Source organism: Ruditapes philippinarum, unplaced genomic scaffold (assembly GCF_026571515.1).
Source record: "Ruditapes philippinarum isolate M1 unplaced genomic scaffold, ASM2657151v2 ctg6521_1_1_1_1, whole genome shotgun sequence".
Taxonomy (NCBI): domain Eukaryota; kingdom Metazoa; phylum Mollusca; class Bivalvia; order Venerida; family Veneridae; genus Ruditapes; species Ruditapes philippinarum.
The window spans coordinates 14,381-31,440 of NW_026852377.1; the positions used below are offsets into that span (position 1 = coordinate 14,381).

At 33.5% G+C, this 17,060-nt stretch overlaps 1 protein-coding gene across 1 annotated transcript in view; it reads right to left on the reverse strand.

The window, feature by feature from the left end:
* Window positions 1-3,181: 3,181 nt before the first annotated feature.
* LOC132758469 (uncharacterized) overlaps window positions 3,182-17,060 on the reverse strand; it is a gene marked incomplete at its 5' end in the record, with an annotated part of 28,609 nt that continues 14,730 nt past the window's right edge. The window contains 5 exons of the mRNA XM_060750146.1: window positions 3,182-3,385; window positions 4,339-4,508; window positions 5,292-5,419; window positions 5,734-5,881; window positions 7,826-7,957. Coding sequence (XP_060606129.1) covers window positions 3,182-3,385; window positions 4,339-4,508; window positions 5,292-5,419; window positions 5,734-5,881; window positions 7,826-7,957 — 782 coding nt within the window. The remainder of the gene's footprint in view (window positions 3,386-4,338; window positions 4,509-5,291; window positions 5,420-5,733; window positions 5,882-7,825; window positions 7,958-17,060) is intronic.

Below are 17,060 nucleotides of genomic sequence, written 5' to 3' on the forward strand. Positions count from 1 at the left end.
CATCAATAATTAAAATTTAATATAAAATAATCATGGCAATATATAAAAATCATGGCAAATCATTACATTTTACAATGAATATTAATTTTCTAGTTTTAAGTAAATACGTTAATATAATACAAAACATTCTTTGTCTACATGAAGCTTAAGCTTGCATTATATTGTTTGTTAGCGGATATAATTAACTAACACAAAGTCACATGTAAAGAAAGCTGTAAAAAATTTAAATGAAAAAATATTCGTTTTCAGCTTTTGTACTGCATATAAAAACATCAAAACCATTCAGCCCATACAAGTACATATAATTAGTGTACATTGATAATTACAATTTTCATAGTTGTTTTCAATTTGATATTTTACTATGCATAGGTATTGATCCTCTATTATTTCTATTATATGAATATCATTCGGAATGTATTGGTAGCGTTTAGTGTTAACAAAAGAGTTGGATAATCGTTTTTAATATTATTATTATTTTATTTTAAACATTATTATTATCAAAAAAGACCAATTACCACTGTAAAACTCAATTTGTTTTATATACACTTCATATACAGCTCAACCTGACAACAACAAAATGAGCATAATGTCACTTTAACATTTAACCCGCTAACCTTTACCCCGCTAACTATTCGAAACGGACTTGTCATTTTGTTTTACTCTGGACATGACCATCCATAAATTCTTACGGAAAATTTCAAAATTTGTATTAGAGAGATGTGTCAACTGGTCTATATATGTACTGATTGTATTGGTAGACATTAAAGCCACTAGTAGGAAAAGGGTTAATCATTATTCTGCCATACATGTGTATCATAAAACAGTATGTTTAAAGCTGAGAAAAACTTGGTTACACTTGCTTGCAGATGTTTTACATGACGAAATGTTAGCAACGCTGTCTTAACAATGAAGGTAATTATGTGTAGACATTATTGTTGCTAAAGACCAGTTTTCACACCTCGAAACCTCAAAATTGATTTATAAAATATATTTAAGTCTTTTTTCCTGTTTTATGGCCTTCTTAATCAGATCAGATACTTGTTTTTACACATAACTGACATTCAAACGAGGCTGGAACATTTTAAGTGTTGTCCTTTGGGCGCCCGAAGTAATCCATTGTTTTGATATTTTAGTGTGATCATTGCATTTTTGTTTTATCTTTTACCAATCGACATCAAAAACACACAACTCATTTTCAATTGACATTGTTTATGAAAACATTTATCTGGTTATTAGAACAATCATCAATATATCAACGTCAGATTCGATTTACAGTCAAATCGGCCCAAAGTCAGAGCGGCCCCAAGTCGAATCGGCCCCAAAATAGTCAAATCAGCCCGACGTGAAATCGGCCTCAAGTCAGATCGGCCCCATTTTTGACTTGACTTTTTGAAATTGTTGTGTGGCCGATGTGACTAAATTTGAGGCCGATTTGACTAATTTTGGGGCCGATGTGACTTGGGCCGATATGACTTGGGGTCGATTAGACTAGTTTGCTCAGATTCTCTTTGACGAAACAAACAAACTACCGCTATAAAGCAAATCATTACGGGACAGGGGATACATAATACTGTCTGGATCTTTTGTCTGAATTTGATAGACTTTACTTACTTTTCCAACAAATATCCATAGCCTTGTAAACGGTGTGTATTAAACCATACACTGGCGGTTCATTTGCCAGCAAATCGTATCTAGAGCTGTAACTTTTTAAAGCTAAATAACAAAAAGGTTCGTGACTTGTGACTACAACGCCAGTACAAGTGTCAGACTGACTGGCACATTTCTCCTCGCACGACGAGTTTGACTTAGACTGTGGCGCAAGCGAGCCACTGTATGGTACAAACATCCTCGAACTGTTGAAATACTGCCGTGACATGTTGACGTTGTTGCAATACACTGAAGGAGCACCTGTGTTGAATTTATAAATGTGACATAATACAAAAATCTGGAAACAAAGTGATCCCTCGGAAGCATTAATCACACCAAAATTGCAAGAGAATTGCAGACTTGGTTTTATTGAGTCTGTACATGAGGGATAATGAATATGTGCAACATCCCTCACAAGTTGCACATACTCGAAAGACAAAAATAGTTCATTTTTCTCTCCGTATCTATGTAATAAACAAACATTTTTTGTATTATTGCAAAATGATCATAAGTTACTTATAGTATACTAACATGAATGAACTTTCTTGCTGTTATTTCTGATACTTGTTATGTAAGGTTTAAGGTGCACAATCTAGGTTATATGGCACCGAAACAGGACACAAGATTTTAACTAGCCTCGGGTAGTAGAAACTTAAAGCAACACCAGGTGTCAAAACAATCTCACCTCCTAGAGCTTAAATATACCATGCCACAAATAATTAAAACCCATGTAGACACCTCTCTCGATCACACAGGGATAAACAGATGTTTCTTTTACATTACTAGAAATGTTATAAAGTGGCATGCTTACAAAATCATAAGTATATATTAAATAAAAGTAAATTCTCTTGTGACGTACCTGTAAAAAAACAACACGAACATACATCGTAACAAGTTATTCAGAATACAATGAGAAAAAAGTATAACTTTCCTTTTTTACATTACTGGTGATAAAGGAAGGTTTTCGTATATGATTTCCAAATGTGCAAAGAACGATAGTTTAAATATTATTTATTCCTTAATAATCATGAATAGATAAGACTTTACAAAATGTCACGGTAATATTACCATAGTAACGGCATCCTAGAAGTTCAAATTTTAGCCCAGCCGGCTCTGCTAGGAAGAAATAGGGATAAATCCTAACGTATCTGGTGATGAAGTACTTGTAGAAGAAGAATTGTTGAGGTAAATCCTGCGACTGTGACATATCTAACTTAAAATCCTGTTAAAATATGGACAAATTTACAAGATTATTCGTCGCTTCTTAAATTAAATTAATACAGAAAAAAATCATAAAATATGTCTTACACTTTAAAATCTGGAAAATATGTATTTTTCATCTTTACCAATCTGGGAAGGTATGATTCAATACTTGTTTCAGGCCTTCCAACTACATGCATACTATCTGCATTGTTACCTTGTAATAATTTTGTGAAATATAATAATATCCGACATAAGCATTAATATCAATAATCAAACAAAATTAATTCAAGAGAATATTAAATTCTATCATTCTGAATTTAGAAATCTCCAATCAGATATGATTTTGATGAAAATATGATACCTCAAACTTGTACCATCTCATATGTTGCAGGGAGGTCCCGTACTGAAGTCTAAAGGATGGACAGCCTTTCTCATTTACGTACAGTCGGTATAAATTGTCACTTGTATCATTGGTAACTTCGTACCAGTTGTAGACTACAATACCATTGACAATAGTGTGTACTAAAAGATCAACCTTTTGATACAAGAAAAAAAGTATTATGACGACTTGATAACGCTTTTGTCAATACCAAAATACAAGTAGTCCGTAATTTCACCTATTTTAAATTTGAATAAACATTCAGCCTTAATTATCTATATTTGATTTTGTCATACAAATTTATAGAAAGTGCAAAGTGCAATTCCTAATATTTTAATTACATCCTGCCAATTGGTAGGTAACAAAGACATACTAAGCAGTAAAGTAAGCTACTTGAGTAGGAACTTTGTAATATATCATTCTTCTTACAAAAGCAAATTTTATGTTACTGTAACATGTACCTAAAAAACGACAGTAATGTTAAAAGGATTGGGTTCCCTGTATGTTTTCTTGATACTTGTAGAAATGTAAAATGGTAAGCATTTTTATTGTTTAAAAATTCCATTTATTTAAAATATAGATAGGGCAATGAAGAAGAAAGCATTTTTATTCATCATTTTCCGGAATTGATTAAAGGGAATTTAATTTCTGGTCACATGATTCATAAAATAAAAGATATAGAGTAACTGATGTAAACAGATGTTAACTAATTACCTTCAAGAGCTGACACACTGATTATCAACAAACTAACAATCAAATTCAAATTTCAAACTTAATTGGACAATTCAACTTCTGTAATGTATATTGTGTCACTTCAGCGCAACTAAGGTATTTTGCTAACCACACAGCTTTACTAGTCGAAAAAAAATAAGACAAAAACACACGATCATCGAGGAAGGACGGCAACCATCACACGATCCTGCAACAGAGGGAGGTCAAGGTTGCCACAACTTGCATCGTTGCAGACGTAAATTTGGGGGCGGGGCGGACGAACTTCAGCAACGTAGATGGACAGTTTCTTCAAGTGATAGTATCAAAAGTTCAAACTACTGTCAGGTTCGAATGTTCTCTTAAAACTTAATCACGAACAATCATGAATAGCGGAATACCTGGATAAATGGAAGAACGTCCGATTTTAAGGCTTGCCATCCTGTACCACCTGGTCTTGCATTTATTGGTACGTATGCGCCATAAGTGGATGTGGCAGATATTTGAAAATCCTGAATAGCATAAGAGGCCATACCAAGTTCTTCATTACAGGGCAATGCAGTTTCATCATCTGATTTGAACAAAAGATATGAGATGCATAATGCGTTTTGATAATCTAAAACCTAAAATTTTGAACAGTTTTGTTTGTTTGTTTGATTTTACGCCTTTTTCAAACAGTATTTGAAAAGTGAATTAGTAATTTTCCTATAGTATTAAATGTTTTTCATAATTTTATAAACAATGACATAAAAGCATCTAATTCCATAATTTTGATAATCAAAACTTGAATGTGATTGTGATTCAGTAAAAAAACACCAATATAGAAAACCATTTTCTATGTGAAATACTATTAGTCAAAGAATCTTACGTAAAGTAACAATAATCGGACATATGACGACAAGGACTGAACAGTGCTATTATTTGACAGCGACCCAGCTTTTGTCGAATCCGTATTTGTCTTTTCTGCACTCAATCAATAGAGAGGGAGACAATGTTGCTTTTTATTGTCTGTTTAACACAAAATTCTGGAAACAAGTGATCCCTCAGAAGCATTGCAGATAATTGCAGACTCGGTTTGATTGAGTCTGTACATGAGCCTTTAACCATTTTCGAAATACAATTTTTTTTCAAATACAGCCTAAAAATTCAAAGGTGCATGCACTTTGATACAATCTACCCGCAAAATTATGAAATATGAAAGACAAAATCAACAAGAGGGTGCGGCATTAAAAAAATCATAAAACGCTCCCTTAACACAGAACTAGCGGCAAGGAGCCAAGCAGGACACCAAACAGGACAAGACACATGGACAAGACATGGGTTATAAGTCATTCAAGTCATTGGCAGCACCTACCTTCAATATCTGTACAAGAAACCGCATATATGTTAAGAGTACTGGTTTGTACACGAAATTTATCAATCATTTCAGCAATCCCAGTATGTTTCCACAGTTGGATTGTAATATATCGTCCCTTGTAATCCCTACAATGATCATCAAAACGCTTTAAATGTGCTCTTTTTTCTTGACTCACCTTTTTGAATGTGAATATATTTTGACACTTCTTATTTTTTTCATATATATATAAACATCTTATCAAACGAATAAGTACATAATTATAAACAGAGTGTAAATTTTCTAACATTTTTTTGAACTAGTTCACAATTTGTCTTTTAATTTGATGTATATCGCTGCGATCCAGATGGTAAAATATTGAACGAGCTAGTCATGACATTTTCTCATTAGGTATAATAATTATAATAGATGAAATACTGGTAGGTCCTGGTAAAGAACAAACCTTGAGCATGTTAAGATAACCACACCACTGTTTCTACCATATCCTTGTGTATAGGACACATGTCTGCAACGCTGGTTAAACTTATTCATGTTATTCCATGGGACGTTGCCAATGAAAATTTGTATATGCGAGTCCATTATAAGACGTTCTAAAATAAAAAGTAATACATTGTGATAATTCACACAGCAAACAAGCTTGCTAATTGAAAAGATGTATCAAAATAGCAAGCTTAAAACACACTTTGAAAATGATTACACTAAATAGTATCATGGTATGCATGGACGTATCTCATTCAAGATTAATTCCCCCATCTTGCATACATGTATATAAAAGTGTTTATGAAGCACAAGGTGAATACAACAGTTGACTCGATTGGACATTGTATAACAAGAACGCTTCTAGAAGCAGTGTTCTCCGCTTTTCTCATTTTTTGATGGTATAATAAAACCGAAGTATAATTATAGGGCATAAATCAGAAAATAACCTGCTTGGCACAATTGACTTTATTTTATAGTTAACATTTTATTCAAGTGAATGTCTCTGATTTCTTAAAAAAGTGGGATAGTATAATTTACTGAAAATATAGAGTGTTAATTGTCCTATAGAAATAAATTGAAATTATATTAATGAACTAGTGTTCAAAGTTTAAAGTAAATACCTTTGACTTTTATTCGAGAAGTTGACACTAACCTCTTGCAAGGCACTGGTCACAGCGACCTTGACCTTTGATATGTTTACTTCAATATAATGATGTCTGATAAACCTCATCAAATTGTACATTTATAGTTTCAAAAAATTTACTCATTGGCCAATTACTGGAATCATCGTTTTCATTTTTTTTTCTATGACAGAAAATACAAATTATGGTGACTGAGTATTTTGTATGGAAGTTAAAGTACTAATTTTTTTACTTTTTCTACTTTTATGACAAATTATTTCATAATTATCGCTACTTTTTTTGGATAATAAGCATTTAAAGGGATACTCAGGCAAATAAATGACAGAAATTTTAAAATTATTTAATGTACTCAAATCACACTAAAATGACTCTTTTTTAAAGTCCAAGCGTAGATTTCTGAATAAAATCTATATATTTTGGGTTTGAAGCGTAAATATATCTAGATATATTGAACGAAATTTAGACGCTGACAGGATCACCAGGTAGTTTTAAAACAAGCCTTGTGACTTGAACAAACCCTGGAAGTTACAATAACAGACATTGTGGATATTGTATGATTGAAACAAGTCTAAGCATTAATTTGCCATGTTCTTTAACGTTTCCGGAGTTCACTGCGGCAACTATTGTAAAATCTTAACGCTCAAACTGACGCATGTGAGTCAAGTTATGGAAACGCCATTTTATTTTTTATAAGGAGTAAAGTTTTGTTCCTATGACTGGCTTGTAAATATATATTTTGAGGGCATTTACAAAAATATGGTTATATGCTGTTGGTTTGAGATGTATTTCAGTTCAAGAGACATTTTTTCTTACCTCCGTTTCTTGTGCTTTTATTACGTTTTTTTTTTTAGAATTACTTGCGTACACAGATTTGGCTTGATGTAGGCATTGACGTGTGTACCTTCCCGCGCTTTAATAAACTTTAAAGTTGCTTGACTAAACAAACTTGTCAATATGCATTAAAATTGTTAAAATATCGATATGCAAGTGTCTGGCTGAATATAGGCTTGCTGACATGAACATAATCCATGGGACGTATCTCATTCAAGATTAATTCCCCCATTTAACCCGTTTGCAATTTGTATAACTAAAATTAAGTTGACATGGCTTGATAATAACATATTAACATTTTCTACATTATATCAATATTTGAGATAAAATTCAAATATATACTGTGTTTGACATTCAAATGTAATTCACGAACGAAAACTGAATATAACGTTAAAATTATAAAAAAAACTTGGTGAAATTAAAACTTTGAAAGCATCCACAAGAGATGTGTTTATTTGGCTGCGATCGGTATGAGACAGTGTTGCCATTTCATGATGGCAAGGAAAGTCAAAACCCTTTGACATGTCAACTTCAAGTATCAGGTGATTAAGTACTTCAAAAATCAGATGATTAGGTACATACTGATCTGTTGGAAAGTGGTGCCCTTGTCAGAAAACCAATCTAAATCAAACATGACGCCAGATACTCTCACTGTTTTTAATAAATCAATGTAGATGAAGGACAAACCAACGCAGTCTGTGAACTCTTCGAAAACTGCAGAAATAAAATACGATATAAAAACCATGTATGTATATGATCTTAAAAAGATAATCAAAAGTTGCAATTATATAAAAGTCATCTGAAAATAACACCGTACATAATAAACAAGTGTTAGAATACAGTTTTCAAAAATTCATTCAATATTAAGACCACGCAGGTATATCAGAAATGTATGTGTCAGTGAAACAAAGGATTTGAAGGTATTTAAAAATGTTCATGTATTTAATTTCACAGAAATATACTGGAATTATTTAATCATGCACGTGTAGACGTGTAGGAAAACTGAGTAAAAAGTAGGAAGTGCCATATGTGCATACATTACCAAACAATTTGAAGTAATATTATTTCATTAATTTAATTTCACAGATATAAAATGGATCATGCACGAGGAGGACAACTGAATTAGGAGTAGTTGATGTCACATGTGTATTCATAACCAAACCATCATCAAAGCGGACGTAGAGCTACTTGACATGCTGACTAATAACTCTAAATTTATTTTAACTGTCTGCCAAATTACTATCTTTGATAATACAGAAGGCGTTACAGGTATTGCTCGTGGGATATTTAGATTCGTTCCTCTGTTTTAAGAGCAATTTTGCAAATAATCGGTATTAAATTTCATTTTTATAATTTTCACTGTTAATCATGTTTTGTCTGCGTACGCTTTGAATAATCCACAGACATGAATAAAATTATCATCTTTGAAAAAAACAACAAAAAAAACAACAACAAAAAAAAACAAAAGCACAACTTTAAAAACCATGGTTTGCATATTGTCTACCATCAAGGGATCGAGACGATTACTATTCACGGTGCATATCCATATCGGTACCCTCTTTGCGAAATCTGCTGAAACGGTACCCTCTTTGCACATGCAGAGGCCACTCTCTGCTAAAAACAAACCAGCGATGGATAACAATCCAGTAAAATTTCAATATAATAAGGAAAGAAGGCATGACACGTAGAAAAGATGTATACCACGGAACACTAGAATGTTTAATCTATGTGCTGATTTGTCATGTTCCCGTTTTTCATGTACTACAAATTTACAATAAGCGACAAAAAATCGACATGTCTTGCTTCGCCCATCACCTCGACATATTGTTTGGGCTGATATGAACCTGTGGCTTGATTATATATGCATCATACATATCTAGTAATTCATAAAAACACCCTACATAAATAAAGAAATATTACATACCTAACGATTAACGCAAATAAAAGCATAAGTCGTGCCTTGAGGGTACCTATGTGTTAAAAAATGAGAGGGTACCTGTGATATAAAAATTCAAATGAAGAGAGGTAGCCTGTGCCGCTGCAAAACTGAAAGTAGGGTGTTTTTATGAATTTTACCATTATTTTTGACAATATACTGCCATTTGTCCGAAGATGATATGTAAATGAACATATTAGATATGTATGATGCATATATAATCAAGCCACAGGTTCATTTCAGCCCGAAGAGTATGTCGAGGTGATGGGCGAGGTAAGACATGTTGATTTTTTGTAGCTTAGTGTAAAGTTGCAGTACATGAAAAACGGGAACATGACAAATCAGCACATAGATTAAACATTCTAGTGTTCCGTGGTATACATCTTTTCCACGTGTCATACCTCCTTTCCTTATTACAATGAATTTTTACTGTCTTGTTATCCATCGCTGGTTTGATTTGAGCAGAGAATGGCCTGTGCATGTACAAAGAGGGTACCGTTTCAGCAGATTTCGCAAAGAGGGTACCGATATGGATATGCACCGTGCTATTGGCCTTTGCCAATGAGTATTGAAAAAAGTTCATTAAAATTTTGTAGGATGTATAAACATATTTAACCCAACACTCGCCTTTAATACAAGTACATTGCTTAAAACGACAATCACTGGTTAATTTGCACTAAATTCACGGATAAAGTTAAATGATTTTGAGATTTTCCTGTGTACGAGGTTTGTAAGTACATAATAGCTAAATGTACAAATTTGAAAAATTAAAAGTTAGTAGCATTATATGTCTAAATTACATTATATTTGTGAGTAATCTATTACTTCCATTCGTAAATGTATTTATTAATTATAGAGATCAAGACAGATGTAACGTCCTAATTCAAGAATTATAAGATGATGCAGTACTAAAAATAATAGATGTATAGTAAACAATTATTCTTGCACGGACAAATAACTTTTCAGGAGACTTTGATATGTATAAAGCTCGCAAATGTATTTGTTGTTATTATTTATATTGTAACTGAAAACATAGGATGCCAGAGAAATGTATGGAACAGAATTAATGCATTTATTCTATCTTGCTTGATGACATTGGAACTTGCATTATGCTTAATTCCATCTTGCTTGATGACATTGGAACTTGCATTGTGCTTGACTCCATCTTGCTTGATGACATTGGAACTTGCATTATGCTTAATTCTATCTTGCTACATGACATTAGAACTTGCATTATTCTTGATTCCATCTTGCTTTATGATATTTAAACTTTGCATTATGCTGGTTTCCATTTTTCGTTATTTCATTCAAACATTTCGTAGTCACCAATTCTTTCATTGAGTGATAACTAATCAACTGGAACAAGCCATTTGGAATACTAAAATGTTAACGTCTTATAACTTTACGCATAAGCTACCTTTCTTCATGCTCTATACAAACCATTTACGGTTTAGTTTTTTTTGTATTACTTTTATGTATAAGTCATTTAAAATAACTATTTAATGTTCCCTGATGGATTTTTTAAAATATGACTTATAGCTCGCATGGCGTGATTACTATTAGCTTTCGCTTATATCCATTATGCAGTGTTTATGCATAATAAAGCTCGGTGTCTGAGGCTTTGTGGATAATGTTTGATCATCTTACATTATGATAAACAATTAAAACTATGTACTGTTAAGGGGCGAGAACTCTGTTATCGATGTCAACGGAATTTTTTCCACGATTCGCCTATCATCGGAATTTTCCGTATAGATACTGCGTACATGTATATATAAATACGTACTAAGCGTTTAATACATACATTGCAGTTGAAAGAATATAAATACAAGTAGTAAAGGATTATGCAATATAATTTTATATATGTATACAGTCTAATAGAAAAAAAATATGCTCGTAAAAAGTGATGCAATGGGGCAGTTACACGTACAGTCAGTGGCGGTTTCAGGCCCTGGCTTAAGGGCTGCACCTACCCCCAAATATACGTGGAATATATACGTGTCAGTTTCATGCAATCGTCTTCTTAGTGTATTCCCTTACCAAAACATATTATGCTGTCATCCAGTTGTCTAGCACCTGCCTAGGTACTGCGAAGGTCTTATCTAATGACTTGGACATTAAAAAGCAAAAATTATTGGCCTTTTAACTTAATAAATGTCTCAGAGGCACTAGTAGTGGCGAATAGGTATGTAACGCATTAAAATATACATGTATACATAAGGAAAGAAGGAAGTTGTTTATTTTTGTAACATGTGCATAGTCAATTACAAATGAGCCGCGTCACGACAAAACCAACATAATGGGTTTGCGACCAGCATGGATTCAGACCAGCCTGCGCGTCCGCGCAGTCTGATCAGGATCCAGGCTGTTCGCTGCCAGTTTCTCTACTTGTAAAAGAGTTGGAAAGCGAACAGCATGGATCCTGATCAGACTGTGCGGACGCGCAGGCTGGTCTGAATCCATGCTGGTCGCAAACCCATTCTGTTGGTTTTGTCGTGACGCGGCTCATATGTTGGGCATATGTGTGTCTGATTATAGATCAGACATCCCGCACACACCACCACATTCACATACATTTGTGCTTAATGATATACTATGCACATCTTTCAGTAACATATTTTATCACAGAAATTTCTTGAAATCTATAAAATTCTTACTAAATATGTTTTATTTAAATAATCAAAGGGCTGCATGCTCTGTGGTATTTTCTGATCTTTCATGTATAAGTTTATTTTATATACTATTATTCATCTTACGCAGGGACTGCGTTTAACATGCAGTTTGTGATTGATACATATGGAATTTTGCATGCTTAGAGTTGCATCAAAAATCATTTTTCATTTTTTATTACAGCCACACTTTATCCTTGCATATCGTGGCAACTTCCTTAAAAAAGCCACTTCAAAAAAAATGTTGCCTCGACAAGGATTTTAACCTTAGGCCTCTCACACACTAAACGAGCGCGCTACCTCTGCACCACAGTGAAGTAATACGTATGTAGCGTGAATAAAAAGAAATATATTGTAATTCTAAAATTGAGAATTTTCATTTCGTATTTGTAATCCTTATTTATTTCGAGGTATTTTGTTCACGATAAACCTGTTGTTAAACACTGATGAAAATAATTTAGCGAAAATCTTCTCGCCAAAACAGTCCGACATGTATATATTCCATTACTCGACAGTCAGATTTGTGTGCTACGCTCTGGAGTATTCGGTAATCGACATAGCTAAAAATAGCATTTTCATTGATTAAGCTTTACGGAAATAGTGGAACATTTTTCATTGGGTAAAAAAGATATTCATCCGCGAAATTTGTGATTGTAACCTCATATTTCTATTGACTAATGTAAACTTTTAATGCACTGTAATTCGTTCAATGCCTACATTAAAAATTATTATTTCTTTAAATTGCTGGTTTTTAAGCAGTTTTGAGTGAGAACTACTTTGCGTTGTTAGGTCTGTGAGGAAATTTTGTGTTAGACCGTGGATGTTAGCTATGTATTTACTGATCTTGCGATCAGAAAATACAAAAACACATACACATAATGTATAGGAATCTGCTTTCCTTATTACGGGTCAAGTAAAGTTGTGTCTGTCTTTAAAAGAAACTTCCATATATTTTTTTTGTAATAACACTATACGTTTACGAATGTATATTCATACTGCCCACTTACAGTGTAAAGGATTGAAAGCACAATATTTGTATGAAGCCAAATTATATTTATTTTATTCTACAGAAAAAAATCAAGTTTGTACTGTACTAACTACTAAGTCGTGGCCACGAGTTACTAGATCGTTTAAGTCGTGGGAACGAGATAACTGTGTCGTGCAGACGAAATAATTAAATCAGATTACACCATGATTTTCTAAACTTAGAAAATTTCTGTTTAAAGATTTACGTGCAACATTAATTTTTTGAAAATACTTAAGTGTTCACTTTGAACTTAATACATGTCTTAAAGATCATCAGGCCCATAAACCATACATTAATTTTGACTTAGTTATAGCCCTTTGTTGGAATAATTCTATGATAGAATTGGTCATTTTGTACGTACAACGGCCTGTTAACATTTGAGAGGGACTTAGTCCTGGTTTATTTTATTGGGTAGGGACATTGCCCATGGACAGTAGATATCCTATGAGGATGTTTGAGGTCACGGGTCAGACAAACATGACACTTCATGTAAAATCATTGTCTAATCTATGAATGATTTAGAAAGAATAAGCTGTAGTTTATATAACCTAAAAAGATCAGTAGATGACATCTAATAATTTTTAGGCAATTTGGTCAGAAATCAGGGTCACAATGACGCTAAATCTTTGACCAATCAATAACTTGTATGAATGTACGTACTTTTACGGACAGGAGAAGTAGGGGCATCCTTGTTAGGAAAATTCATATAAATAGTGTAATTCGATTGGTTATCAAATATTTCGTTCGCACGACTTAACTTTCTCGTGGCCACCGCTAAACTTTCTCGTGGCCACGACATAGTAACTTGTTCCAACGACTTATTCCTCTCGTGGCCACGACTTAGTCATCTCGTTCCCACGACTTAATTATCTCGTGGCCACGACTAAGTAACTCGTGGCCACAATATAGTATCTCGTTCCCACAACTTAACTATCTCGTGGTCACGACTAAGTAACCCGTGGCCAAGACATAGTATCTCGTGCGCATGAGATAAATAAAAACACACACATGTCACCTTTGTGCCACCGTAAGTTTGAGCATAGTATATCTTAAAATTCAATTTCACTATTGCTCATACGACTATCACACACGCCCAAAAAGAAATGTAAACAATTATAATTATAAGAGGTGAGTTGCCACTTGTAGGATGAGTTATTAGAGAAATCTATAACATTTTTTTTCACATGCTGGCGGAATCTTCAAAAACACGCACTTTTCGCCTGTCGCATCGTGTTCTCTTGTTTTCCAGTAAATTTTCCCTTTACATGTCAGTCTCCAACTAACACTGTTCTGTATACGCCCCTGTATAAAGGGGACGTAACTTTGTTTTACTCCACGTGCCAAAATACGGGATCATCCGGAAAATAACGGGATGTACCGATAAAGCGACACCTGCTGTCATAATACGAACACAAATTATTGCAACTCGCATTATGCTTACTGCCAACTGCTTAGTGCGTACTGTCACATGCGACTATAAGGGGGCAGGGGACATATTCGAATGATGGCCCCGGTCAAATTTTTTAATAACTCAGACATGGTGTTTTGAAGGTACTGATAACTTCTGATATTTCTCTGTCATTGTAATTCTTTCTTGTTTGTGTGTAGGAAATGAGATATATTTTTGGGTTTTTACCCGAAACTAAGCATTTTGGTAGCTTTGTATGTATTTCCGACTCTCCGAATGGAGATGAAAAAGTTAAAAATCAAGCTTTGACATTTGGCGCCAAACTAGTAAGAAATTTCAGATAAATTTTGTGAAAAATCTAAACGTATGACAGACACTTTATTTGTCATTTCTGAAAATGCCATAGCTTGCACTGCGTGTTACTGATATTTTTAAAGGAATCGGGCGGATTCTGGAGTATGCTGCACCTTCATGAAGATTGCCTATATTGGTACATTTTAGGTGTGATTTTGGCTGGGTGGGGGTAAATATAAATTGCTGTCAGTCATTTTTTGAAGGAGCAATGCATGCAAACTATTATTTTCTTCAATGTATGTCATATATCATTGAATAATGCTGTGCAACTGGTTATCTGCCTGTGAAACAGATTTTGAAATATTTGGAATTGTGTTTCTGGTCACACTGAAATACAAAATTTTTCATTTTTAGGTCCCCTGCCCCCTTAAGGAAATTTTCAAATTTATAAAATGTGTTGGAATTGACCCAAATGTGCCCATAAACATTCCTTCTACATTTGTTAGTCAAAATTTGAAGTGACTGGTAGGATTTATCAAGTTATGTAGAGTAAGTAGACTGTCAAGTCAAGGGAGGTAATAAAAATTTGGAATTTTGGCAAACACTGTACTTCACAGAATGTGCACATTTATCCAGATTTAACAGTTTTATATTGTGCAAATTGACATAATAATGCATAATTGAGCACTTTCAATTGTTACAAATGTATATAATGTCATATAAGTCAACAGTGGTATCTTTACTGCACTTTTAGGTGTATGCCAGAATAAATGGGGTCTGGTTTGCTGTTAAATTCATTTTGGGACATTAAATGTGGCTGTAATATTGTTTTTCTTGCTATAATCTCCTTCCAAAAGACTTTAAATACTCTGAAAATACTTTATGGTATTTAAATAAAGGTGGAATACAGAAAAATAACCATCTCACAGGTTCCTGGCACTTGATATTAAGTAAATCATATAACAGGCATGGTCATTGTACTAGTAACTTCCCCTGAAATAGGGTCTTTTTTTAAATATTTGATTAAATACAAAGTAACCGCAGTATTCACTTTTCGAAGTTAACGTTTAATGCGAAATACTTCATATTTTAAGAAAATAAAAGGAAACGCTTTAATGCGAATCACATGAAAAATCTTAAGGGGGCAGGGGACATATTCGAATGATGGCCCCGGTCAAATTTTTTAATAACTCAGACATGGTGTTTTGAAGGTACTGATAACTTCTGATATTTCTCTGTCATTGTAATTCTTTCTTGTTTGTGTGTAGGAAATGAGATATATTTTTGGGTTTTTACCCGAAACTAAGCATTTTGGTAGCTTTGTATGTATTTCTGACTCTCCGAATGGAGATGAAAAAGTTAAAAATCAAGCTTTGACAGTTGGCGCCAAACAAGTAAGAAATTTCAGATAAATTTTGTGAAAAATCTAAACGTATGACAGACACTTTATTTGTCATTTCTGAAAATGCCATAGCTTGCACTGCGTGTTACTGATATTTTTAAAGGAATCGGGCGGATTCTGGAGTATGCTGCACCTTCATGAAGATTGCCCATATTGGTATTTTTTAGGTGTGATTTTGGCTGGGTGGGGGTAAATATAAATTGCTGTCAGTCATTTTTTGAAGGAGCAATGCATGCAAACTATTATTTTCTTCAATGTATGTCATATATCATTGAATAATGCTGTGCAACTGGTTATCTGCCTGTGAAACAGATTTTGAAATATTTGGAATTGTGTTTCTGGTCACACTGAAATACAAAATTTTTCATTTTTAGGTCCCCTGCCCCCTTAAGGAAATTTTCAAATTTATAAAATGTGTTGGAATTGACCCAAATGTGCCCATAAACATTCCTTCTACATTTGTGAGTCAAAATTTGAAGTGACTGGTAGGATTTATCAAGTTATGTAGAGTAAGTAGACTGTCAAGTCAAGGGAGGTAATAAAAATTTGGAATTTTGGCAAACACTGTACTTCACAGAATATGCACATTTATCCAGATTAAACAGTTTTATATTGTGCAAATTGACATAATAATGCATAATTGAGCACTTCCAATTGTTACAAATGTATATAATGTCATATTAGTCAACAGTGGTATCTTTACTAAATTTAAGGTGTATGCCAGAATAAATGGGTCTGGTTTGCTGTAAAATTCATTTTGGGACATTAAATGTGGCTGTAATATTGTTTTTCTTGCTATAATCTCCTTCCAAAAGACTTTAAATACTCTGAAAATACTTTATGGTATTTATTAAATGAAGGTAGAATACAGAAAAATGACCATCTCACAGATTCCTGGCACTTGATATTAAGTAAATCATATAACAGGCATGGTCATTGTACTAGTTACTTCCCCTGAAATAGGGTATTTTTTAAATCTTTGATTAAATACAAAGTAACCGCAGTACACACTTTTTGAAGTTAACGTTTAATGCGAAATACTCCATATTTTACGAAAATAAAAGGAAACGCTTTAATGCGG